Source organism: Bos javanicus, chromosome 9 (assembly GCF_032452875.1).
Source record: "Bos javanicus breed banteng chromosome 9, ARS-OSU_banteng_1.0, whole genome shotgun sequence".
NCBI lineage: Eukaryota > Metazoa > Chordata > Mammalia > Artiodactyla > Bovidae > Bos > Bos javanicus.
The window spans coordinates 39,683,287-39,709,653 of record NC_083876.1 but is presented as its reverse complement, the minus strand read 5'-3'; the positions used below and the strand labels follow the sequence as shown (position 1 = coordinate 39,709,653).

Sequence of the window (26,367 nt, the reverse complement as noted above, 5' to 3'; positions counted from 1 at the left end):
GGGTGAGTTCCAGATAAGATGTCCAGCCTTTTTATTATTTTGTGTTCCTGCAGAACACAGGGAAAAGAACAATGCAAAGAGACTACGCAAGTCACATGGATTAGGCCACCCAAGGGCAACATGATGGTTAATGTGTGTGTGTGAAGTCACTCAGTCGTGTCCGACTCTGTGACCCCATGGACTGTAGCCCACCAGGCTCCTCTGTCCATGGGATTCTCCAGGCAAGAATCCTGGAGTGGGTTGCCATTCCCTTCTCCAGGGGATCTTCCCAACCCAGGGATTGAACCCAAGTCTCCTGCATAGTAGGCAGACACTTTACCGTTGGAGCCACCAGGGTTAATAGTGTCCAACAATAAGAATAGGTGGCCTCACTTAGGCCACTAACCAGTTTTAGAACTTTCAACTTAGAAAGTTGTTCCATATGCCCAACCTGCTCACTTAACAATATACTTGGACATTCTTTATATGTACAAGGCCCTGGGAGATTCAAAGGTGAACAAAATCAGAAGCATGGTCATTGCTTTAACAAGTGCACTACCTAATTGGTGTCAAGATACAAGACCAAACATTAAAAATAATAGGATAGATAAATGATATAGGGAAATTTCAGAAGAAAGTCACCAGATATTATTAAGGCTACATGAGACCCACCTTGAATTTCTGCTTAAAAGGTTATTTTCCTATTTCTAGTCCTCACTAGAAACAAAGAACATGTTGCAAACCATCATAAAAGAACTGTTAACATAATTTAGTTGGCAGGGACCCCTGCTTAACTTGTGGTTCTCTTTTGGATTGTCTTCTTTCTATGAATTACAAATAAGTAATTATACACATACATTATATTACAGTCAATGCTAAGCTCCTTGTTCATACCAAAAGAGCTTTTATATACATTGTGTGAGTAGAGAAGCAAATATAAATCTGTTTCTTATATAGAAAAATATGTGAAACTTTTTAAACCATTGGTACGTCAAGAAAGTGGGGGTTTTTAGAAAAGATTTTGAGATATGTTTTAGTTTCTATGAATAGATTAGGGGGAAAATTACTTAGGATTTTCTGGACCCACCTCTTCTGCTCCCTCCCCTGTTTTCATTTGGACCTGTTCTTCCCTTGGCTTCGTTGCTCATGCCTTGCTCAATTTGGATGATGCTTCTAGCAGTTTCTCCTAAGTGCAAGACCTTTTGGAAGGGAACTTTATTTTATTGGATAGGAGTTTGGGCTCAAACCACTTCAACTCCATCAGGCCTTTCTGCCAGAACACTGACCAGCAGGCTGGGGTGCTGGAACAGCCAGGCTCACCCACTACAGGCTGCTCTTCTCAGAACAACTCCTTGTACTATCACAGAGAGAGCATCTCTTCTTCTTCATCTCTTTCCCCCTCACCCTTTAGTGGGCCAGACCTTCCAAACCCAGCATACAGGGACTAAAAGGCAAAACTCAGGAGCTCTTTTTGTTCCCGCAGTCTTTCGCATGTGAATGATACAAGAGTATTGATAGTTAGGAGTGTTACATATCTCTGGACCATGTCTTTTTGAGATCTGATGACTCAGGAGCTGGAAGTACACAGGAACTGGATCACTCAGGAGCTGAAAGTAATTCACAAGAACTGCATTGGAGAAGTGGAGGAATGATGTACTTTTTGGATCCAGACTGGGTAGATGGTTTCTACTTCATATTGCAATTGTTTGTCCAGAAATGACAGTTGCTCTCATTGGTATAGCTATAGGTATAAGTGGTATGAAAGACAATTTAATGAACTTCTTGTTGAGGTAGAAAAAAGGAGATGATAGGTAAATCTACCAAAACATAGTGAAGTAGTGCCTCATTTTTTAGTCAGATCAGATCAGTCACTCAGTCGTGTCCGACTCTTTGCGACCCCATGAATCGTAGCATGCCAGGCCTCCCTGTCCATCACCAACTCCAGGAGTTCACTGAGACTTGCGTCCATCGAGTCAGTGATGCCATCCAGCCATCTCATCCTCTGTTGTCCCCTTCTCCTCTTGCCCCCAATCCCTCCCAGCATCAGAGTCTTTTCCAATGAGTCAACTCTTCGCATGGGGTGGCCAAAGTACTGGAGTTTCAGCTTTAACATCATTCCTTCCAAAGAAATCCCAGGGCTGATCTCCTTTAGGATGGACTGGTTGGATCTCCTTGCAGTCCAAGGGACTCTCAAGAGTCTTCTCCAACACCACAGTTCAAAAGCATCAATTCTTTGGCACTTAGCCTTCTTCACAGTCCAACTCTCACATCCATACATGACCACAGGAAAAACCATAGCCTTGACTAGACGGACCTTTGTTGGCAAAGTAATGTCTCTGCTTTTGAATATGCTATCTAGGTTGGTCATAACTTTCCTTCCAAGGAGTAAGCATCTTTTAATTTCATGGCTGCAGTCACCATCTGCACTGATTTTGGAGCCCAGAAAAATAAAGTCTGACACTGTTTCCACTGTTTCCCCATCTATTTCTCATGAAGTGGTGGGACCAGATGCCATGATCTTCATTTACTGAATGTTGAGCTTTAAGTCAACTTTTTCACTCTCCACTTTCACTTTCATCAAGAGGCTTTGAGTTCCTCTTCACTTTCTGCCATAAGGGTGGTATCATCTGCATATCTAAGGTTATTGATATTTCTCCCGGCAATCTTGATTCCATCTTGTGTTTCTTCCAGTCCAGCGTTTCTCATGATGTACTCTGCATAGAAGTTAAATAAACAGGGTGACAATATATAGCCTTGATGAACTCCTTTTCCTATTTGGAACCAGTCTGTTGTTCCATGTCCAGTTCTAACTGTTGCTTCCTGACCTGCATACAAATTTCTCAAGAAGCAGGTCAAGTGGTCTGGTATTCCCATCTCCTTCAGAATTTTCCACAGTTTATTGTGATCCACACAGTCAAAGACTTTGGCATAGTCAATAAAGCAGAAATAGATGTTTTTCTGGAACTCTCTTGCTTTTTCTATGATCCAGCAGATGTTGGTAATTTGATCTCTGGTTCCTCTGCCTTTTCTAAAACCAGCTTGAATATCAGGAAGTTCACGGTTCATGTATTGCTGAAGCCTGGCTTGGAGAATTTTAAGCATTACTTTACTAGTGTGTGAGATGAGTGCAATCATGCAGTAGTTTGAGCATTCTTGGCATTGCCTTTCTTTGGGATTGGAATGAAAACTGACCTTTTCCAGTCCTGTGGCCACTGCTGAGTTTTCCAAATTTGCTGGTATGTTGAGTGCAGCACTTTCACAGCATCATCTTTCAGGATTTGGAATAGCTCAACTGGAATTCCATCACCTCCACTAGCTTTGTTCGTAGTGATGCTTTCTAAGGCCCACTTGACTTCACATTCCAGGATGTCTGGCTCTAGGTCAGTGATCACACCATCGTGATTATCTGGGTTGTGAAGATCTTTTTGTATAGTTCTTCTGTGTATTCTTGCCATCTCTTAATATCTTCTGCTTCTATTAGGTCCATACCATTTCTGTCCTTTATCGAGCCCATCTTTGCATGAAATGTTCCTTTGGTATCTCTGATTTTCTTGAAGAGATCCCCAGTCTTTCCCATTCTGTTGTTTTCCTCTATTTCTTTGCATTGTTCGCTGAGGAAGGCTTTCTTATCTCTTCTTGCTATTCTTTGGAACTCTGCATTCGGATGTTTATATCTTTCCCCTTCTCCTTTGCTTTTCGCTTCTCTTCTTTTCACAGCTATTTGTAAGGCCTCCCCAGACAGCCATTTTGCTTTTTTGCATTTCTTTTCCATGGGGATGGTCTTGATCCCTGTCTCCTGTACAATGTCACGAACCTTATTCCATAGTTCATCAGGCACTCTATCTATCAGATCTAGGCCCTTAAATCTATTTCTCACTTCCACTGTATAATCATAAGGGATTTGATTTAGGTCATACCTGAATGGTCTAGTGGTTTTCCCTACTTTCTTCAACTTCAGTCTGAATTTGACAATAAGGAGTTCATGGTCTGAGCCACAGTCAGCTCCTGGTCTTGTTTTTGCTGACTGTATAGAGCTTCTCCATCTTTGGCTGCAAAGAATATAATCAATCTGATTTTGGTGTTGACCATCTGGTGATGTCCATGTATAGAGTCTTCTCTTGTGTTGTTGGAAGAGGGTGTTTGTTATGACCAGTGCATTTTCTTGGCAAAACTCTATTAGTCTTTGCCCTGCTTCATTCCGTATTCCAAGGCCAAATTTGCCTGTTAGTCCAGGTGTTTCTTGACTTCCTACTTTTGCATTGCAGTCCCCTATAATGAAAAGGACATCTTTTTTGGGTGTTAGTTCTAAAAGGAGCCAAGGCAAAAAGAATACCCAGCTGTGGATGTGACTGGTGATAGAAGCAAGGTCCGATGCTGTAAAGAGCAATATTGCATAGGAACCTGGAATGTCAGGTCCATGAATCAAGGCAAATTGGAAGTCGTCAAACAAGAGATGGCAAGAGTGAATGTTGACATTCTAGGAATCAGTGAACTGAAATGGACTGGAATGGGTGAATTTAACTCAGATGACCATTATATCTACTACTGCGGGCAGGAATCCCTCAGAATAAATGGAGTGGCCATCATGGTCAACAAAAGAGTCCGAAATGCAGTACTTGGATGCAATCTCAAAAACAACAGAATGATCTCTGTTCATTTCCAAAGCAAACCATTCAGTATCACAGTAATCCCAGTCTATGCCCCAACCAGTAATGCTGAAGAAGCTGAAGTTGAACGGTTCTATGAAGACCTACAAGACCTTTTAGAACTAACACCCCCACCCCAAAAAAAAGATGTCCATTTTTAGTAGAGTTTCATTAAAGAAGCTGAACCCGGATGCCTGTTACATAACCTTCTGCTTGTAAGAGTGCTCCCTGGCATGAAGGGTGGTGTCCTTCTTGACCTGCAAGTGACTAACCTAGTAGTCTATATAGATGAAGATGTCGTCATTGTTGTGGTTGTTGTTCAGTCGCTCAGTCATGTCCAACTCTTTGCGACCCCATGGACTGCAGCATGCCAGCCTTCCTGTCCCTCACCATCTCCTGGAGTTTGCCCAAGTTCATGTCCATTGAATTGGTGATGCCATCCAACCATCTCATCCTCTGTAACCCCCTTCTCCTTCTACCTTCAGTCTTTCCCTGCATCAGGGCCTTTTCCAATGAGTCAGCTGTTCACATCAGGTAGCCAAAGTATTGAAGATTCAGCTTCAGCATCAGTCCTTCTAAAGAGCATTCAGGGTTGATTTCTTTTAAGATTGACTGGTTTGACCTCGTTGATTTCCAAGGGACTCTCAAGAGTCTTCTCCAGCACTACAATTCAAAAGCATAAATTCTTCGGCACTCTGCCTTCTTCATTGCCTGGCTCTCACAACTGTACCCGACTATTGGAAAGACCATGCTGTTGTTCATTCGCTCAGTCGTGTCCAACTCTTTGCGACCCCATGGACTGCAGCATGCCAGGCTTCTCTGTCCTCCATCTCCCAGAGTTTGCTCAAATTCATGTCCATAGAGTCAGTGACCATCTCATCCTCTGTCATCCACTTCTCCTCCTGCCTTCAGTCTTTCCTAGCATCAGTGTCTTTTCCAGTGAGTCAGCTCTTCGCATCAGGTGGCCAAAGATTTGGAGCTTCAGCTTCAGCATTAGTCCTTCTAATGAATATTCAGGATTGATTTCCTTTAGGATTGACCGGTTTGACCTCCTTACTTTCCAAAGGGCTCTCAAGAGTCTTCTCCAGTACCACAGTTCAAAAGCATCAATTCTTTGGCGCTCAGCCTTCTTTATGGTCCAACTCTCACATCCATACATGACTACTGGAAAAACCACAGCTTTGCCTTAACAGACCTTTGTTGGCAAAGTAATGCCTCTGCTTTTTAATATGCTGTCCAGGTTGGTCATAGCTATTCTTCCAAGGAGCAAGTGTCTTTTAATTTCGTGGCTGTAGTCACCATCTGCTGTGATTTTGGAGCCCCCCAAAATAAAGTCTGTCACTGTTTCCATTGTTTCCCCATCTATTTGCCATGAAGTGATGAAACCAGATGCCATGATCTTAGTTTTCTGAATGTTGAGTTTTAAGCCAGCTTTTTCACTCTCCTCTCTCACTTTCATCAAGAGGCTCTTTAGTGTTCCCCTTCACTTTCTGCCATAAAAGTGGTGTCATCTGCATATCTGACATTGATATTTCTCCCCAAAATCTTGATTCTAGCTTGTGCTTCCTCCAGCCCAGCATTTCACATGATGTACTCTGAATATAAGTTAAATAAACAGGGTGACAGTATACAGCCTTGACGTATTCCTTTCCCAATTTGGAACCAGTCTGTTGTTCCATGTCCAGTTCTAACTGTTGCTTCTTGACCTGCATACAGGTTTTGCAGGAGGCAGGTAAGGTGGTCTGGTATTCCCATCTCTCTAAGAATTTTCCAGTTTGTTGTGATCCATACAAAGGCTTTAATGTTGTCACTGAAGCAGTAGTAGATGTTTTTCTGAAACTCTCTTGATTTTTCTTTGATCCAATGGATGTTGGAAATTTGATCTCTGCTGCTCTGCCTTTCCTAAATCCAGTGTGAACATCTGGGAATTCTCAGTTCACATACTGTTCAAACCTGACTTGGAGAATTTTGAGCATTACTTTGCTAACATGTGAAATGAGTGCAATTGTGCAGTAGCTTGAACATTCTTTAGTGTTGCCTTTCTTTGGGACTGGAATGAAAACTGACCTTTTCCAGTCCTGTGGCCACTGCTGAGTTTTCCAAATTTGCTGGCATATCGAGTGCAGCACTTTCACAGCACCACCTTTTATGATTTGAAATAGCTTAGCTGGAATTCCATCACCTCCACTAGCTTTGTTTGTAGTGATGCTTCTTAAGGCCCACTTGACTTCACACTCCACGATGTCTGGCTCTAGGTGAGTGATCACACCGTCGTGATTATCTGGGTTATTAAGATCTTTTTTGTACAGTTCTTCTGTGTATTCTTGCCACCTCTTCTTAATATCTTCTGCTTCTGTCAGGTCCTTACCATTTCTGCCCTTTATTGTGTGCACACCATCTGTGCATGAAATGTTCCCTTGGAATCTCTAATTTTCTTGAAGAGATCTCTAGTTTTTCCCATTCTTTGTTTTCCTCTATTTCTTTGCATTTTTCACTTAGGAAGACTTTCTAATCTCTCTTTGATATTCTTTGGAACTCTGCATTTTGACGGGTATATCTTCCCTTTTCTCCTTGCATTTTGCTTCTCTTCTTTTCTCAGCAGTTTGTAAAGCCTCTTCAGACAGCCATTTTGCCTTTTTGAATTCCTTTTTCTTGGGGATGCTTTTGATCACCGCCTCCCAAACAGTGTCATGAACTTCCATCCATAGTTCTTCAGGCACTCTATCGGGTTTAATCCCTTGAATCTATTTGTCAGTTCCACTGTATAATCATAAGGGATTTGATTTAGGTCGTAGCTTAATGGCCTAATGGTTTTCCCTACTTTCTTCAATTAAGTCTGAATTTTGAAAGACCGTAGTCTTGACTATATAGACCTTTGCCAGCAAAGTGATTTCTTTGCTTTTTAACACAGTCTAGGTTTGTCATAGCTTTCCTGCCAAGAAGCAATCATCTTCCAATTTCATGGCTACAGTCATCATCCGCAGTGATTTTAGAGCCCAAGAAAAGGAAATCTGTAGATGTCATCTTCTGTCTTAAGATAGACCATCAAATGAATGAAATAAAGGGTATTAAACATATTATTTACACTAGAAACACATATTCAAGCACATAGAAATTGCAGAGGAAAGAGAAAAACAGTAGAATGCACATTTATTGAGAGTCTACTATGGGCCAGGCATCTGCTGGGCACAACACATATTTCTTATTTAATCCTTAAGCTCTGAGATAGATGCTATTTTTGGCATTTTATAGATAATAAAACAAGAATAGATAAGAAAACAAAATAAGTTTCAGTAACTTATCCAAGGCTGCACAGTTCAAAGGCAGTTGCTGTTGTTCAGTCACTAGGTCATGTCCAACTCTTTGTGACCCCATGAACTGCAGCAAAGGCAGTAAGGGCCAGATTTCAAGCCTAAGTCTGTCTCCAAAATTCGTGTTCCTTCTGTTGCACCTTGTTGATATGGCTGATGTGGAGGTGAATGTTAGAACTCAGTTATTAGGGATCACAAGTGGCATTAGTCTTGTGAAATTTAACCAGCTCAATGTCTATGTTCTTTTCTGCAATGAGATGAGAATATAATGGGAAACATCATGGAATCAACTCATGGGGACCCTTGTTTTGTTTTGTTTTTAGAATATCAGTTGTCTTTTTATTTACTTATTTGGCCGCACTGGGTCTTAGTTGCAGCATGCATGATCTTCGATCTTCAGTTGCAGCATGTAAGGATCTGGTTCCCTGATCTGGGATCAAACCGGGGCCCCCTGCATTGGGAGCATGGAGTCTTAGCCACTGGACCACCAAAAAAGTCCCATGGGGACCCTTGTTAATCAAGCTTTTTCTGTTCTTGGACATTAGGAAGGATTTTGTGCTGTTATGTCCATCTCTTTGTGACCCCATGGGCTGTAGCCCCACAGGCTCCCCTGTCCATGGGATTTCCCAGGCAAAAATACAGGAGTGGGTTGCCATTTCCTCTTCCAGGAGATCTTCCCGACCTAGAGACAGGACCTGCCTCTCCTGAGCCTCCTGCATTGGCAGGTGGATTCTTTACCAGTGGGCTACTTGGGAAGCCCTTTTCTGCTCTTGGACATTAGAAAGGTATTCCCTCTTAAACAATGTTGAGGTTGGGAATTGGCTTCCCCCAAACACTTTTTTCTTTCTTTTTTTTTAAGATGTATTTATTTATGGCTGTGGTGAGTCTGTTGCTGCACACAGGCTTTCCTCTAGTTGCGGCGAGTGGGGGCTACTCCCTAGTTGCAGTGTGTGGGCTTCTCATGGCAGTGGCTTCTCTCGTTGGGGAGCATGGACACTAGGCACACAGGCTCTAATAGTTGCAGCACATGGGCTCAGCAGTTGCCGTGCAAGGGCTCTAGAGTGCTGGCTCGGTAGTTGTGGTCCATGAGCTTCGTTGCCCTGAGGCATGTGGGATCTTCCTGGACCAGGGATCAAACCAGTGTCCCCTGCATTGCAAGGTGGATTCTTAAACACTAGGCCCCCAGGGGAACCCCCTTCAAATGCTTTTGAAGCTACCCCTTGGGGTGACTACAAATCTCCGCTGCTTCTGTGTCTGTCATCCTCACCGATGGTCAGCACACTGGTACCGTGATGTCCTGTATTAATTTACTTCCAATTGCTTCTCCCTACTCCTAGATATTTGTATAAGAAAAAAGATCCTTGACCTCACATCTTACACAAAAATTATTTGGAGGTGGCTCAGAGAAAAAAGCTAAAACTAAAATCTATTAGAAGGAAATAGAGGTGACTATTTTCACACCTTGGGGTAGTCAAGCGTTTCTTAGGATATATATATACACATACTAAAAATGGAAAAATTGGACCTCATCAAAATTAAAAAATATTTGTGATGCATGTATATGACAAAGGACTTATATTCAGAATATGTAAAGAATGCATAAAACACCTTAAAAGTAGAAAGACGTCTTAGACACTACACAGAAGGCTGATGATACTAATGATCTTTCATGTACTAATAAGCACCTGAAAAAAGGTTCAACATCATTGGTCAGCTTGGAAATGCAAATTAAAGCCATATTGAGATACCAGTACATATGTATTAGAATTGCTAAAATTTTTTAAAAGATTGATGATATTTTTAATATATTTTGATTGAAGTATAGATTATTTACAATGTCAATTATTGCTGTACAGCAAAGTGATACAGTTACACATATAATAATACATTCATTTTTATATATTCTTTTCCATTATGGTTTCTGTCATATTTTAGATTCCAAATATAAGTGATATCATATGGTATTTGTCTTTCTGACTTAACTTCATTTGGTATGAATCTCTACTTACATATAATCTCTAGTTGTATCCATGTTGCTGCAAATGGCATTTCTTTTTTATGGGTGAGTAATACTTCCTTGTGTATTTATACCACATATTCTTTATCTATTCATCTGTCCAATGACATTTAGATTGTTTCCATACCTTGGCTATTGTGAATAGTGCTGTTATGAACATAGTGGGTGGAGGGTGCATGTATCTTTTTGAATTACGGTTTTGTCTGTATATATTCCCAAGAATGGGATTGCTGGATCATATGCTAATTCTGTTTTTCATTTTCTGAGGACCTGCCATACTGTTAGTAGTTACACCAACTAACATCCTACCAACAGTGTAAGAGAGTTTCCTTTTTTCCACGTCCTCTCCAGCTTTTGTTATTTGTCAACTTTTTAGTAATGGCCATTCTGACTGGCTTGATGTGGTACCTCATTGTAGCTCTTATTTGCATTTCTCTAATAATTAGTGATGTTGAGCATCTTTTCATATGCCTGTTGGCCATCTGTATGTCTTCTTTGAAGAAATGTCTATTTAGGTCTTCAGCCCAGTTTTTTAAACTAGTTAAGATTCATGTAAGCGTATCGTGAGTAAAACAAATCATATTAATCATACCTTAAAAGAGAGCATGGTTTTTGCTTTTTGAATTTTTATTAGAATATAATTGATTTACAATGTTGTATTAGTTTCAGGTGTACAGCAAAGTGAATCCGTTACACATACATCCACTCTTTTTTAGATTCTTTTCCTGTATAAGTCATTGCAGAGTAGAGTTCCCAGTGCTATGCACTCTGTCCTTATTAGTTATCTATTTTATATATACATATAGTACTGTGTATATGTCAATCCCAACCTCCCAATTTATTCCTCCCCTGCTTACCCCTTAGAAACATAAGGTTGCTTTTGTTTTCGGAAACTCTCTTTCTGTTTTGTAGATAAGTTCATTTGTACCCTTATTTTTAGATTTCCATGTATAAGCAGTATCATATGATATCTGTCTTTGACTTCATTCATTATGACAATCTCTAGGTCCATCTGTGTTGCTGCAAATGGCACTATTTGGTTATTTTTATGGTTTAATAATATTCCATTATATATATATATATATACACACACACACACTACATCTTCTGTATCCATCTCTCTGTTGATGGGCATTTAAGTTGCCTTCATGTCTTGGCTATTGTAAATAGTACTAAAGTGAACACTGGGGTGCATGTATCCTTCTGAGGTACCGTTTTCTCCAGATATATGCCCAGGAGTGGGATTGCTAGGTCATATGGTAGCTCTATTTTTAGTTTTTTAAGGAACCTCCATACTTTTGTCTGTAGTGGCTGTACCAGCTTACATTCCTCCCAGTAGTGTCGAAGGGTTCCCTTTCCTCCACGTCCACTCTAGCATTTATTATTTGCAGACTTTTTGATGGTGGCCATTCTCACTGGTGGGAGGTGACACCTCGTAGTTTTGCTTTGCATTTCTCTAATAATTAGTGATGTTGAGCATCTTTTCGTGCACCTATTGACCATCTGTATGCCTTCTTTGGAGAAATGTCTATTTAGGTCTCCTACCCATTTTTTAATAGGGTTGTTTGTTTTTTATTTTTGAGTTGTGAGCTGTTTGTATATTTTGGAAGTTAGTCCCTTGTTGGTCTCATCATTTGCAAATATTTTCTCCATTCTGTAGGTTGTGTTTTCATTTTGTTTATGGTTTGCCTTGCTGTGTAAAAGCTTGTAAGTTTGACTAGGTCCCAGTTGTTAATGTTTGTTCTTATTTCTATTGATTTGGGAGACTGACATAAGAAAGCATTGGTACAACTTACAAGAAGATTGACAATATTAAATGTTACTGAATTTCAAAGCAACTGGATTCTCATGAACTACTCAGAGTAGAAAATTACATAAAATTAGAAAACTCTTAGGCAATTTATTTTAAAGAGAAAATATATCTTATGATGTAACAATTCCATTTCTAACTATTCTTTCTACAAAATAAATGAAAATATATGTTCTCAACAAAACTTATACAAAAGTTTATAGTAGCATGATTCACAGTAGCTCCAAACAGAAAGAACCCCAAATGTCCATCAACAGACAAATGACTAAATAGTGGTATAGTTATACAATGGAATATTATTTAGAAATAAAAAGAAACAAGCTGATATATCCAATATGGGTAAATCTTAAAACATGATGTTGTGCCAAAGAATCCAGACACAAAAGAGTACAAACTGCATGATTCTATTTAAATGGAATTCTAAAAAGACAAAACTAATATTTGGTGATAGAAAACAGAACAGTGGTTGCCTTTGTGAGTGTGGGGTATTAGCTAGAAAGGAGAATGAGGGAATTTTCTGGAGTGATGAATGTGTCCTGCTTCTTGATTTGGGCTTTGTTATAAGGATATATGGGCTTCCCAGGTGGCTCAGTGCTAAGAATCTGTCTGCCAATGCAGGAGACAAGGGCTTGATCCCTGGGTTGGGAAGATCCCCTGGAGTAGGAAATGGCAACCCACCCAAGATTATTACTGGGAAAATTCCATGGACAGAGGAGCCTGGCAGGCTACAGTCCATGGGGTTGCAGAGTCGGACACAGCTGAGCACACATGCTGCACCTAGGAAGTTCTCAGAGTCCTTTGAACTGTATAGTTACGATGTCTTCATCGTGCTGCTTATGAGTTATGTCAATAGGTATTTAGTCATACAACTAAAATATGGCACCTGCAGCTGAATTCAGTCACATCTTGAACATCTTGTTTATAATTTAAGGTCTGTAGGTTTCAATTAATTTAGGTTAATCTTACAACCAAAAGAAAAGCTTGTTACATGTTAGCATTTTCTTGAAGGACCAGATCTTTCAAAGAGGGACTCCCAGGACCAACCAATGCATACAAGAGAATGAATGCAGAGGACAAGACCCGAGGAAGGCAAAAGTCGGAAATGTTTAGTGTGTCTTCTTCCTTCTCAGTATTCCTTCTACCATACTCTGTGTCCATTTCCCCCACCACCACACGAGAGATCTTTTAAGAGCAATTTCATAGCTCGAAAATTCTACTTTTCATAAAACACTGGAGCACAGTTCAGCCGAGTTCTTTGCCACTCTGTAACGAGGATTGCTGCTTCTTCAGTTTCCAATTTCCTTTCTCCTGTTTCTCATTTCCATCTGAGAACTCACCAGAATGGTCTTTAATGTTCATATTCCTACCAGAATTCTGTTCCTGATTACTTACACTCTTTATTCTAAGAAGACGGAAGCTTTCCCTCGGCTCTCTTTCCTTCTGAGCCCGCACTAGAATTGCCCTTAACCTTTTATGTTTCTAGCACACACATCTTCCAGCCTCTACCTACTACCCAGTTCCGAAGCCCCTTCTATATTTTTAGATGTTTGTTACTGCCACAGCCCACTTCTTGGTCCAAAGTATGTATTAGTTTGCTCAGGTTTCTGTAACAAAATACCATAGACTGGGTGGCTTAAATCACAGAAATTTATTTTCTGAGTTCTGGAGGCTGTGAAGTCCAAGATCAGTCTGGCAGAGTCAAGTTTTCAGTAAACACTGCCTTCCTGGCTTGCAGATGATTGCCTTCTTGCTGTGTCCTCACATGGTGGGAAGATGGGTTGTGGGGGAGAGAGAGAAAGGAGGGAAGAAAAAGAGGGAGGAGAAAAAGGAGGGAGGAGGGAGCAGGGCGACAGAAGGGAGAGCCTGTGCATGCGCCCTAGTGCCTCTTCTTACTGGGACACCAATGTTATTGGATCAGGGCCCACCTGTGTGACCTCACTGAACCTTGGTTACGTCCACAAACACGCCATCTCCAATACTGCCACACTGGGGATAAGGTCTTCAACATAAAAATCAGGGGAGGACACAAACATCCAGTCCTTAATAGCTTCTTTGTGTGAAAAAAATTCTGTAAGCCTGAAGAGCAGAAAGTGAAAAGTCAGAAGGATTGTGCTAAATATATATTAATGTTTTAGGCCAGTATTTTCATTTCTTTCCCCTCTGTTCTGTTCTCTCATTTAGATCAAATGAACAAATGTTCCTGTTTTGTGTGTTGCTTGTCCAAGCTGGCTTTCTACTACCTGCTAGATAAATGCTATGTGAGGTTTTAATATAGATGCCCTCCTCTTGAAGAACCAAAGGAAAGATGGCTTCTAAAGAAGACAGCTAACTTGGCTTAATCTTTTACTCAAATGCTGTTTGAACTATTTGTTCCTCTAGAGTGATATTATGACTTTGGAACCAAAAATATAAGATATGAACCTATTTTAAGAAAATAATGCCCCAAGGGAACCCTGTACACTGTCGGTGGGAATGGAAATTGGTGCAGCCACTGTGAAAAAAGTATAGCGTTTCCTCAAAAAACTAACAAATAGAAATACCATATGATCCAGCAGTTCTACTCCTATCTTTCCAGATAAAATGAAAATGCTAATTCAAAAAGATATATGCACCCCAATGTTCAGAGCAGCATTACTTAAAATTGCTGAGATATGGAAGCAATGTAAGTGTCCTTCAACAGAGGAATAAAGATGGTATGAGATGTATATACATATAATATATATCCCCTTCTGTATTTTATATATAATGGGATAGTACTCAACCATAAGAAAGAATGAGATTTTGCCATTTGCAACATGGATAGACTTGGAGGACATTATGCTTAGTGACTGAAGGCAAAAGGAGAAGGCGACAACAGAAGATGAGACGATTGGATGGCATCCCCAGTTCAATGGACGTGATTTTGAGCAAACTCTGGGAGATAGTGAAGAAGAGGGAAGTCTGTCACGCTGCAGTCTATGGGCTGGCAAACAGTAGGACATGATTTAGCAACTGAACAACAATGCTTAATGAGATAGGTCAGACAGAGAAACTGTATCACTTATATGTGGACTCTAAAAAATACAACACACTAGTGAATGTTAAAAAAAAAGAAACTGACTCACAGATACAGAGAACTAGTGGTTAACAGTGGAGAAAGGAGAGAGACGGGGGAAGGGCATGATAGGAGTAGGGGATTAAGAGATATAAACTACTCTGTATAAAATAAGCTACAAGGATATACTGTATAACACAGGAAATAAGTCACTATAATAACTATAAATGGAGTATAACCTTTAAAAATTATGATTCACTGTGTGTGGTACACCTGAAACTTATATAATATTGTACTTCAACTATACCTCAACAACAGATAAATAAAAAAGAAATGCCTTTTCCTTATTCACAGAACAAAAATATATAGGTTCATCTCCCTGTTCATACACAAATATGGCGTATCAAGGAATCGTATGTCAATGAACAAAGCTGATGCTAAGGACTCACCATATTATCTGCTGTGTTGGGCATCATGCCAGGTGCTGGGAGTGAAAGAATAAAACCCAGACCTTGTCCACAAAGAACTTACAGTTGGCTAGGGAGATAGCCCGATACCTTCGAGCTATTTTCCCAGGAGTGATAAGGGGTTTGCACAGTCATCCACTTTCTCTTACCCAGGTGGCTGGTTAGAAAGGCAGCTGTGGTCAACAACTGTTCCCCAAGAGAAGCTCTACCCTGTGTGTGTCACAGTGTTAAATATAGAGTCTGTGTCAAGTGGTGAAGCAATATCTATTTTAAATAGAGTGATTTTTTAAATTTATTATTTCGACTGCACTGGATCTTTGTCGTGGTTCACAGGCTTAGTTGTGGCGTGTGGGATCTTTGTTCTCCAACTAGGGGTCAAGCCCAGGCCCCCTACATTGGGAGCATGGAATCTTATCCACCAGACCACCAAGGAAGTCCCAGAGTTCACGTTTTATGTTGAATGCTTATGTCACTTCAACATTCTTCAGTTCACTCCACGATGCCTTTAACCATTGGAATAACCACAGACGATTCATCAGGTAAACTGTAGGAGGGGGCAGCCAGGCACAACATAATGTCCTCAGAAAAGAAACTTCCAGGGCCATCTTCCCACAAAACGCTATTTGCTTTTTCTAAAACACCTTTCTAAATTTCATTTTTTTTTTAAAAAAAGGGTATCTCCCCTAGAGATGTTTAAAAAACTGTAATTTTGCTTCTGAGGTATTTGCAAGCCTTGCCTCTTTGGTTTTGTGACATCATAAGCATCCTAAATAAGATAACATACTGCAGCTCACAGGGAGACTCTGCATCTCTGCAGGACAAGTGTAATCTGAAAAGCTTTGAGGCACACACATCAGATTTTAACACTAAAACTTGTTGTAACAAGAGTTTTTCCTACACTTAAAAAATCCACAGTGACACAAAGTCAATTAAATTTTATTACAACCAAGAATATAAAATAAATGCAATGTAATTCATTTCTAACAGTCATTTCAAGAAGGATGTCAGGAAAACTCAAAAGCGAGAAACACTTGGCTCCAAAGCTGCAAGCTTGTCCTGCACCCGGGGAGCAGGCCCCGCTGGGGGCAGCCGGCTTTCAATGCACACCTCACAGGGCGTGGCAAAGCATACACAGTCATGTCTAAAGTCGTACAAACAGGGATGCGTGCAGAAAAATGGCTGAAAAGAGACAAGAACAGGTACACTTCACATAGAGGAATTATGGGAAATACAAACTAGGCAGTTTAGAAAGGATATACTACATAACATATATAAAAAGTACTTTAAATTGTTGTTAAAAAGGACATCTTCAGTCCAGATTTTGTGTAATACTTTTAGTGTCTACACAGACAAATTTTTAAAAAAATTAAATAGTATTAATTTACTAAATATTTAGGAGATAACAGTGCATTAAGGATTTTTTTTCATATAATACATACATATCACTCCTTCGCAGTGATAGCATAGAAGAGTAAGTATGGCCTTAGGTACAACACATTTTAAAAAAACCCTAAAACAATGAACTTTGCCTTATGATATTTGTGACTATTCTTGAAGATTAAGGAAACCTAAACAGCTATGTTTTATATAAAATATTATTTATACTTGAGTCCTTCAAGCTTCCTTTAGTCTGCCATTTCACTGCCTTTCTCCATTCCCCAGAAAGATACCATTACAGAGGTTAGCATTTGTAATTCTCGTAGACTGTTCCTTCATTGACAGTTTGTCACACACAAGCATTCCAAGCAGATTAAGCTGCAAGTCTTATTGTCCAACTATTTCTTCTCTTCAGCAGAGAAAAGAGCATCATTATAGAGGCATACAACTAGCAGTTGCTTCTTCAGGAATGAGGCAGTGAACACGTAAGTAAATGTCATCCCTTTCCATTCTTAAATGTAAATTGTGTTTACAAGAGCAAAAGAGTAGTGCAGAAGGCCAAAATTCTAAGTACTAAAGTTTTAAAACCACACAGATATAAAAATATACATGTCCTTGGCTTTTGTATGTTCCTGCATGATCTGCTTCATCTTAAGGATTGTTTCAGCCTCATAGTGTCCGTCCTGCCGCCAGGCTGCCTTACCTGTGAGCTCAGCTGTCCTGAAACTCAAGAATACTTTTTCCTAAATACACACCTTAACAAAAAGCTAACTCAAAAACTGATTTGTAATATGAAATGCAGAAAACCTTTGCTTTGATTCCTCCCCTCCTTTCAGTAACTTCCCCTGGTTTGGATGTTCACCCTGTGTTCTCAGGGGACACCGATCGTAATAAATTTTTGAAGAGGAATGTGGTTATTTGGGGAACACCAAAGTAAATTTTAACCTCAAAAATCTTCACAGGTTTCCTTCAAGGGCCCACAGTTTTAGGGCCCATGCCCATGTTAAAGGCTTTGTTCTCCTTTACAAGGAAAAGGCAATTGTGAACCAAAATTATTTCAAAGGGTAATGGGCACCAGTGGGCATCACCAACTCTGAGGCAAGACCACAGGAGGAAAGCGCCAGTACCGGTGCAGTGACCAGAAAGAGTCACGTGTGTAATGGGCATGTCTGGCTAGACCCTGTGTGAAGAACACTGGGAACAACTGATAAAGTCCCCACCAGTTTCTGTATCAGTTCTGCCACTAAAATTCACTACATGCAAAGAAAGCAGGGTAGTCCTGTGATCACATAAGCACGTATCACAATGACTTATATCAAAGTGTATTAAAGGGCATGATATTTTGATTCATGTGCATATTTGGGTTTGTCTTTTATTAAATGTATGCCCCGCTCAAGGGCAGGAACAGAGCTTATCTTTTCACTGTAATTTCCTACAAACTCAACTTAGTTGAGTATGTTCTGCCTACAAGGGCCACCCAATTGTTGTTGAAAGGCTGCTGTAAACATTTCAAATATATATTAATGCCTGTGGTGATACTTAATTGTTGGCTTTCTTGAAGGTAGATAAACAAAGAAACCTCTCTATGATACTTGTTTATTATAGGGCAAAATTTGGGATAACTCTCTTCAAGAGGGTTTAGAAGTAGACGAAGAGACCTCATGTTCTAAGATGGTTTCATTTATAAGCCTGTCATCCCAGGAACGCTTCCTGTCATGGACTCAGTCATGAGCTCTTCAAGGACAGGAAGTATGTCTTGCCCTTCCTATCTCCCCCAGCATGATGCTGGGCACAGGGGGAGGGTACTGTGAGGATCTGATGCCACTGAGGCTTCAGGGCCCAGGACAGAACTTCACACAGGTAGCTACATTATGCAGAGGGCTACTAATTTCTCATTTTTAACAGCGGAAGCAGTAAATCACCATGGAGACAATCAAATACCTTCCAGTGGAGCATGTCAACTGTTTCATCTTCAGTGTTCATCAGCATCCCTACACAGTCTTTGTTATTAATAAGCATTATTATGCTGAGATCAGGAAGGTCCTTGCTGGCTACAGTATCACATCAATAGTGCAAAATGTATACTGGCTTCTGTCTAAAATCTTATTTTACTTGTGTATGGACCCAGAGTAGATAACCAGGTAGATAAGTTCACAAGGAAGAGTAAAAAAATGCATATAACTTGCATATAACAACGATCAGCTATTTCTTCTAGCTCAAGAAAACATTAAAACAAGGCTGGTGCTGCTAGTAGCATTTAGAAGAACACAAATTTCTTGCCCCTTACGTTACGATGGAAGCTCAAGTCTTTACATTTCTGTGGGACTCTGGGGAGCTTCCTTATGCTGGCTAAGAAAGAACTCACTGGCTAAGAGCAAACTCAGCCTCTAATTCATAGATCATAGAAATGTAAATATGTACTTAGATAATATAGTCGTATACTATCTGCCCATAGTTTAGGCACAATTGTTAAGTTTTCTCCTAGGGGCAAAAGCAAGCATTCAGTGCAATGAAAAGATTCTTGATAGAATTAAGTTTCAGTAATAACAGCAAAATTATGCATACATCATACATACTTGAAACATGAACAAAACCTAAACTTTTAACATGCTTTAAAAATAGTCACTCTATGTCTAACACAAATACGAATGGAGAACACTGCTTTTTGTTTTAAAAGCAGATTAATTTGCAGGCTTCTATTTGAGTACCCTTGATTATGTAAGAAAGTTACTCAAGCTGACCCAGATGTGAAGAAACCAACAGTTCTTTAGAGAAGCCAACTATATGTACAATACACAAGAAAAGCTTTTCCTTCAAAGGGAAGCAATACATCCTTTGATCAGCATTACTCTTAAAGAAATCCAAGTGCAGTTAATACTCTCTTCAGTTTTCTGGTGTGGGTCACCAGAGGACTGTATTTCATCAAAGCTCTTGAAACCCTTTTTAAAGTAGACTTAAGCTACATGAAGTTTAAAATTATCATTCTTAATTACTGAATACTATTCAGAATAAGATGATTCTGGGAACTAAGTTCCATATGAAGGATTATATAAAAATTACCACGTTTTAGTTCTTCATAGCATAAAGCATAGTAACTGCAAAGATCTAGGCTGTTTTTGGTTGCAGGTTCCCACTGTCCCACCACTTGTCTTTTTACTAGACCTTCCCTGAAACTAGATAAATAAAAATGTAATAGTAAGGTACTTTGGGACAGTAACAGTTCCTGTTTAAGATTTCCATGAACAAAAGAGTTAGATTCTGTGAAAACCACGTAGTGCTTTAAAAGGTGCATATTTACCTGTGTTGCTAGGTCAGTTCATGAAGTATAAAACTATACACCACTGGAGTCTTGTTTCCAAAACATTAAAATCCTAATAAAAGAGCTTTGAAAAGATAAATCATAGCGATTGCTACAGCATGAGAAAGGTGCACCAGGAAATCCTTCCCAAAGATGCTGAAGGTTACAGAAGTTAAGTGCTGGGATTAGATCAGACGCTTTATCAGAGAAGTCACAATGGAACACATGCAGGGAAAGGCTGTTGGGGAAACTTCACAAAAATCTTCTTTAAGTCACTAAAGAAGAGACATCAGTCAGTCTTGCAAAATGCTCTGTAAATAGTTCTCCTCCTAAGTGGCTGGCGGCATCAGAGCTTGCATTTTTGGTTCTCTTCAATGCAGACATCATATTGCTGGAGTCTGTGCTCTGGGCTGCGGCCGGTCAGTAGCGGTGGGCCTGGTGAGATGGGTGGTACTGTGCGCTCTGCTGAGACGAGGAGGAGTAGCCTAGTGTGCTCTGGGACTGAGAGGATCCCTGGACGCTGCTTTGGTAATTCAGGCGCGAGCTGGAGTGCTAGGAGAGGAAACAGGAAAAGGGGATGACCTATGGGGTACGAGAGCAGCTCAAGATGTTCATCGCAATAGGACACAGAGGGCTGTGGGTTCTGACCCATGGTAGCTGACAGCTAATTCCGTGTGTCAGTATGTTTTGCTGATTTCACCTCATAGCCTGCTACCACTGTTCTGGCATGCACAAAAGCTGGCTGGATGTCTTTGGAAGATAAGCTACACGGGCAATGAGAGGTAGAGGGGAAATTGATGCTGACTAATTCTGGTTAGAGATTCTTTGCATAACTGAGATTTGCAAACAGGAAGAATCAATTTGGCATTTTGATCCGGTGGTGTTCATAATGTATACTGATGTGCTGTTAATTTTCTCATTATAAATAACAAAGCTGTGACTAAGAAATCGTTTTTAGAAAAGAGTTTCCTCAGGTAGAGGCTAGAGTAGCCTCAGCAGCACCACCTACCTGACAAAGCAAGACAAGGTAGCAGCAAATAGGTGCTTTTTTAAAAATCAACTTCAGATAACATTTAGAATTAAAAAAAAAAAAAAATTGTATGTGAAAATTTCCTCGAGAAGGCTACGACAAATGTATTTCAATTAAGTGTATTTTTATTACCTTAAATGAAACATTCATCTTCATGGTATCAAGGGCAAATATGAAAAAATACGTAAAAGAAAAATTCATCTATAGAAATAGAATATAGTGGTTGGTTAACTATAAGCAGTGCTTGGTTAACTGCAGCTGTGTCTTTGGCTCTGCCCAGAAGACTGGTTCTTCCTGTGAGCAAAGCATGACAAGATCCTATGTAATAAAGCTATTGTGAAAGTGTTAGTCGCTCAGTCGTATCTGACTCTTTGCGACCCCACGGACTGTAGCCCGCCAGGCTCCTCTGCCTGTAGGATTTCCCAAGCAAGAATACTGGAGTGGGTCGCCATGCCCTCTTCCAGGAGATCTTCCCAACCAAGGGATCAAACCCAGGTCTCCTGCATTGCAGGCAGATTCTTTACCGTCTGAACCACCAGGGAAGCCCAATAAAGCTATTACTTGGGAGTTTAAAATGTAAATGACCTTGAGGTGGCATTGGCGGGTTTAATGAAGGACAAATCAGCAAGGCTGCCCCACTCAGTGCACGAGAGGCAGCCAAACTGGACTTGCAACATCTGGTCCAAGAAAACAGGGCAATAAGATAGTTTTGGTTAAAAATAATGCCACTTAATTCCTTCCTTTGTTACACAACTCTTAGTCGTATTATTGTAAGAAGCCTTGACAAATCTTAACAACATTTATTGTAAGTTTATTATGGAAAAAAAAAAATGTTCTTTCCATTCACAAGGCCTACAGTTGTTAGGCTGCCTGTGACTGCTTTTACTTTAGCAGATTAGACTCTGCACAATATCTCCTCCATATTGGATAAAGAACAAATGTGGGAGAAGGAAATGGCAACCCACTCCAGTATTCTTGCCTAGAGAATCCCGTGGATAGAGGAGCCTGGTGGGTTGCTGTCCATAGCGTCGGAAAGAGTCAGACACAAATGAAGTGACTTAGCATGTATGCATGCATTGGAGAAGGAAATGGCAACCCACTCCAGTATTCTTGCCTGGAGAATCCCAGGGACAGAGGAGCCTGGTGGGCTGCCATCTGTGGGGTTGCACAGAGTCAGACATGACTGAAGCGACTTAGCAGCAGCAGCAGCAGTGCTGATACTATGAGAGCTGCAAAGAGGTCTCTCACCCTCACCCTTCATGCTAATCTTTCCAACTAAATAGCTGAGAAAGCTATCCATGTCATAGATATGCTGGTTTATTTTTAAGTAGACAGCTCAGTATGGACAAAGAAAAACATTTGAAGAACTCCTAGATTTGAAAGGAGTAAATACAGTTAAGTAATCTGTCCATGACTGACTATAATCAGTCTAATATAACATAATCAGAGACACCAAGATGCACTAGTACATAATAAAGGTTTGTTGCTCATATAATACAATAGGAATAAACTAATGTTAGGGTAAAGCTGACTTTATAGTAAAATTCAAATACGTTCGTGCTGCTACTGCTACTGCTGCTGCTGCTAAGTCGCTTCAGTCGTGTCCGACTCTGTGCGACCCCATAGATGGCAGCCCACCAGGCTCCCCCGTCCCTGGGACTCTGCAGGCAAGAACACTGGAGTGGGTTGCCATTTCCTTCTCCAATGCATGAAAGTGAAAAGTCAAAGTGAAGTCGCTCAGTCTTGTCCGACTCTTAGCGACCCCATGGACTGCAGCCCACCAGGGTCCTCTGTCCCTGGGATCTTCCAGGCAAGAGTACTGGAGTGGGGTGCCATTGCCTTCTCCATACGTTCATGACTACTACCCAAATAGCAAGCTGCTTTGCAGACCAAACTGATGCCTTGATTAGTTTAATTGGAACCAGTGGAAGTGCTTTTATATACTCTGCTGCTTACAGGGAATCTTCCAAGAGAAGTTTTCAAAGTAGTTGTGTTGAGATATTCAAAATGTAAAGCCAGTTTAAACAGCTATTTATTATGTCTTTCTTGTTAGCGTTTCTCTGGTTTCCAGTTCCTAATCAGTGAGTTTATGTCTTCGTTGCCTGTGGTTTTGTTTTCTATTATCTCTCTCCTACATGCTCCTTCTCCACCAGTTCCCTGAGGGACTGTGGTTCTAAACCTTTTTTTAAAGTTTTTTGTTTCCCTTCTTAGATCTTAAGTTTGTTACTACCTTGAAAACTTTTTTTTTCCCCCAAGATTCCCTACGGTTTTCACCTGTATTTTTACCTGTCTCTCCAAACATCAATCCTTAGGGTTTCTTCCTTTAATTTCTTGAATGGTAATACAATTGTAGTTTTCGTTTGAATCTCAACAAATGTATTTTCTTGTCTCAAAATTATTTCTTGTGAGATTTAACAGTTATTCCTGACAAGTCTTGGTCCCTCTCTCTCTGTCATGTGGCTATGTACTGATTATTTCCTCCCAGTGATGGCAAATCCTTCTGAAGTGTGCTGCTTGCTTTGTTCACTGTAAGGCACCATTCCTCTCCCTTTCAACTGCTTATCTAGGGGTCTTTTTCTGACCCAAACCCGACAGACAGATGGAAGGGTAAAATGAGAAATGTTGAGGAGGAGCTGCCTACCTCACCTTCCCTCCTCAGGGTTGTAAGATAAACAAGAAACAAAATATCTTGCAATTACATGAAATGACAAAAATCTTCATTTTCATATAATGCCCTAGAAAGATTAGAACTGTAAAATCAAACTTTAGAGTTAAGTACTGCTTATTTCTAAAAGGATCTATTTTAAGTATTGTTGTTCTCTAGTCACTCAGTCGTGTCTGACTCTTGGTGACCCCCATGGACTGCAGCCCACCAGACTCCTCTGTTCATGGGATTTTCCCAGCAAGAATACTGGAGTAGGCTGTCATTTCCTTCTCTAGGAGAATCTTCACGACCCAAGGATGGTACCTGCATCTCTTGCTTGGCAAGCGGATTCTTTACCACTGAGCTACCTGGAAAGCCCATATGTATACTTAACATTTCATAAAATGTATTGCTAAAAAAAGAGACGACAGACTCAAAATGGAGTCATTTGTGTTAAGCCCATGTAACCAAACTGAGACTTAATACCTAACCTAATTGCAGTTTCAGCCCCTCCCAGGAATGTACTCTTCCCCAGTCGGTCTGCAATCTCTGCTCAGCACTTGAGAAGTAATCTACCTGGTAGACTCCTGTGGTCCCCAGAGGAAGGTGCCCTGGCCTGACATGATCAGCTCTCTGCTAAAGTAACATCCGGTCCCACCTCCTTCTACTTATAGAAGTCCAGAAGTCTTTCATCTTGTACAGCTCTTCAGAGCCTTTTTCTATATGCTATATGAGCTGCTACCTGATACATGAATCACTGAATGCAGCCAATGAACCTTTAAAATTTGCTCAGTTGCATTCTGTTTTCTGATGGTATGTCAACATGAAAAAGTACAGCATTGAGGGGAGTACCTGATAATCTGAGGGCATAACAGGCCCGCCCGAGTTTGTGCCTGAAGGCCCCAGCCGCGGTTTCTTGTTGGGAGGCACCTGGTTAAGGCTGGAGTCCTGGCTATGCTGCAGCCCTGCTCCGGCCGGCCCGGCCCCTGCACCTCCCGCAGTCCCGTTGGTCTGGGTGCTGTTCTGCTGCTGTGGGGGTGCCTGCGGGGGGGCAGCTGCCTGCTGTGGAGGGGCTGTGGGCTGCTGATGTTGGTTCTGCTGCTGTTGCTGGTTCTTATGAAAAGAGAAAAAAATGGCAAGCTTGGTATGGAACGAAATCACGCCTGTCATTGTAGGATATGCATATGAGACTGTCAGCCAACCTGGGGAGAAACCTATGTGGGACACCAAAGTGACTGGCATGCCTGGAGAATGGAGCAGCCAGGGACTACAGCACCCCCACAGGTGAGTACAGAGCCCCAAAGAGGACTCGTTCTCTGAAGTTCATTTAGATTGCACAGTAATCCTTCCTGTCAGGGACAGACATCCCACTGAAGACGCAGGCCCAGAGGAAAGAGCAACTCCTTAAAACAGCTCTAACAGTCTTGTCAGTCAATTTGGAAAAAGAAGGGCTGTGTGGGGAGGAGTCAGTACAATCAAAGCAAAGCACAGAGTGATGCTTTAAAAGCAGCCTGCATAAAATGATGGCAATGACACTGAACAAACAAAAGCAAGAATCAAGAATCGGGGAATAAAATAGACTGTAAAACAAATCAGGAAGTTCATTTATCTGTGAATGCATATTTCAAACTGCAGAGTACAATAAAGTAAATACACAATTAAATAAAATGCAGTTAAATATATACGAATGACTACATTTATCCTTCCCTAAGTGCAGTTTATACCTTGTCACCTTTTTCTTCAGGTTCATCTTCATTAAGGAATTCTCGTTTGGGGTATGGAATCTGGCAGCCAGCAAACACACTACAAATCATTGAAGGAAAAAAAAAAAATACATGTCATGACCTAAAATCTATAATATGATTGACCTTGTGCATTTAAAATTCCACTTTTTTTTTTTCTTATTTCCTATTCTTCATCTGTGGCTGGTATGCCTCTCAACACAATTTAAGCAATAAGAAAAGAACAATTTGTCATCTAAGTTTTACACTGGTAAAACTGCCACTTTTAATAACAAATCTTAAAACTGCGTTTAGCTAGTTGACGTATGTAATGCAGAAATTTCTCCACACACACTTCATCAGCACTAAAAAGAGCTGACTGTGTATTTGCTTCAACAATGAAAGTAATTTTTTTCTCAAGAAAAGCTGTACCTCTAATATCAGTAAGTCCAAGCACAATCTATATCTGTGTGTATAATAAGGATGGGGAAATGGAGGGTATAATAATGCAGCAGAGACACAGAATTTTAAAAGCTCAGTTCCCTACTGGTTTGGTGTAAACTGTTCTGGCTGACCGATCTATAATAAAAGTCCCATCTGTTCTCAGCTTTAGTTTTTGTCTGTAAAACTGATTAATGACCATTCCGTAAACTTGTTTTCATTCACACCTCTTTACAGCTTTGCCTGTTTCAAAATACAGGACCTCTCGACTAGTTTTTCCCTGAGGTGGTATTAACAAAGGAAATAAAAGGCTCGAGTAACAAGTGCTTCCCTTGCCTTTAGCTGCCACCGCACACCCTCAACCTGGAGCAAAGTGCACAGAAAAGGAAGGACACATACTCTAATGTCGGCAAGGGGTCCTCCTGAAAATAGGGATCCTGCAGAGCCTGCTCGGAGGTAATCCTCTTCGTTGGATCCATCGTGAGGAGCTTCTGAAGCTAGAGCAACACATAAGAAATTGACAGCACATGAGTTTGCTTCCAGGTCAATGTTCTGACGGTGTTAATGTCTAACAGAATTAACATCAAGTGCT

At 40.6% G+C, this 26,367-nt stretch overlaps 1 protein-coding gene and 1 long non-coding RNA gene across 4 annotated transcripts in view; one reads left to right on the top strand and one right to left on the bottom strand.

The window, feature by feature from the left end:
* Positions 1–16,184: 16,184 nt before the first annotated feature.
* The window catches only part of CDK19 (cyclin dependent kinase 19), a 170,452-nt gene continuing 160,269 nt past the window's right edge, over positions 16,185–26,367 (bottom strand). For both annotated transcript variants that reach the window (XM_061427571.1, XM_061427572.1), the window contains 4 exons: positions 26,175–26,272; positions 25,338–25,416; positions 24,466–24,726; positions 16,185–20,491 (listed from right to left, as the gene is read on the bottom strand). In XM_061427571.1, coding sequence (XP_061283555.1) covers positions 20,360–20,491; positions 24,466–24,726; positions 25,338–25,416; positions 26,175–26,272 — 570 coding nt within the window. In that variant the 3' untranslated portion in view covers positions 16,185–20,359. The remainder of the gene's footprint in view (positions 20,492–24,465; positions 24,727–25,337; positions 25,417–26,174; positions 26,273–26,367) is intronic.
* LOC133253841 (uncharacterized) lies at positions 17,053–26,209 on the top strand. 2 transcript variants are annotated; one of them, XR_009738471.1, is made up of 3 exons: positions 17,053–17,126; positions 24,789–24,897; positions 26,118–26,209. It is a non-coding gene; the product is annotated as an uncharacterized LOC133253841 (long non-coding RNA). The 2 variants fall into 2 exon arrangements; XR_009738470.1 differs by lacking the exon at positions 26,118–26,209 and adding an exon at positions 25,358–25,946.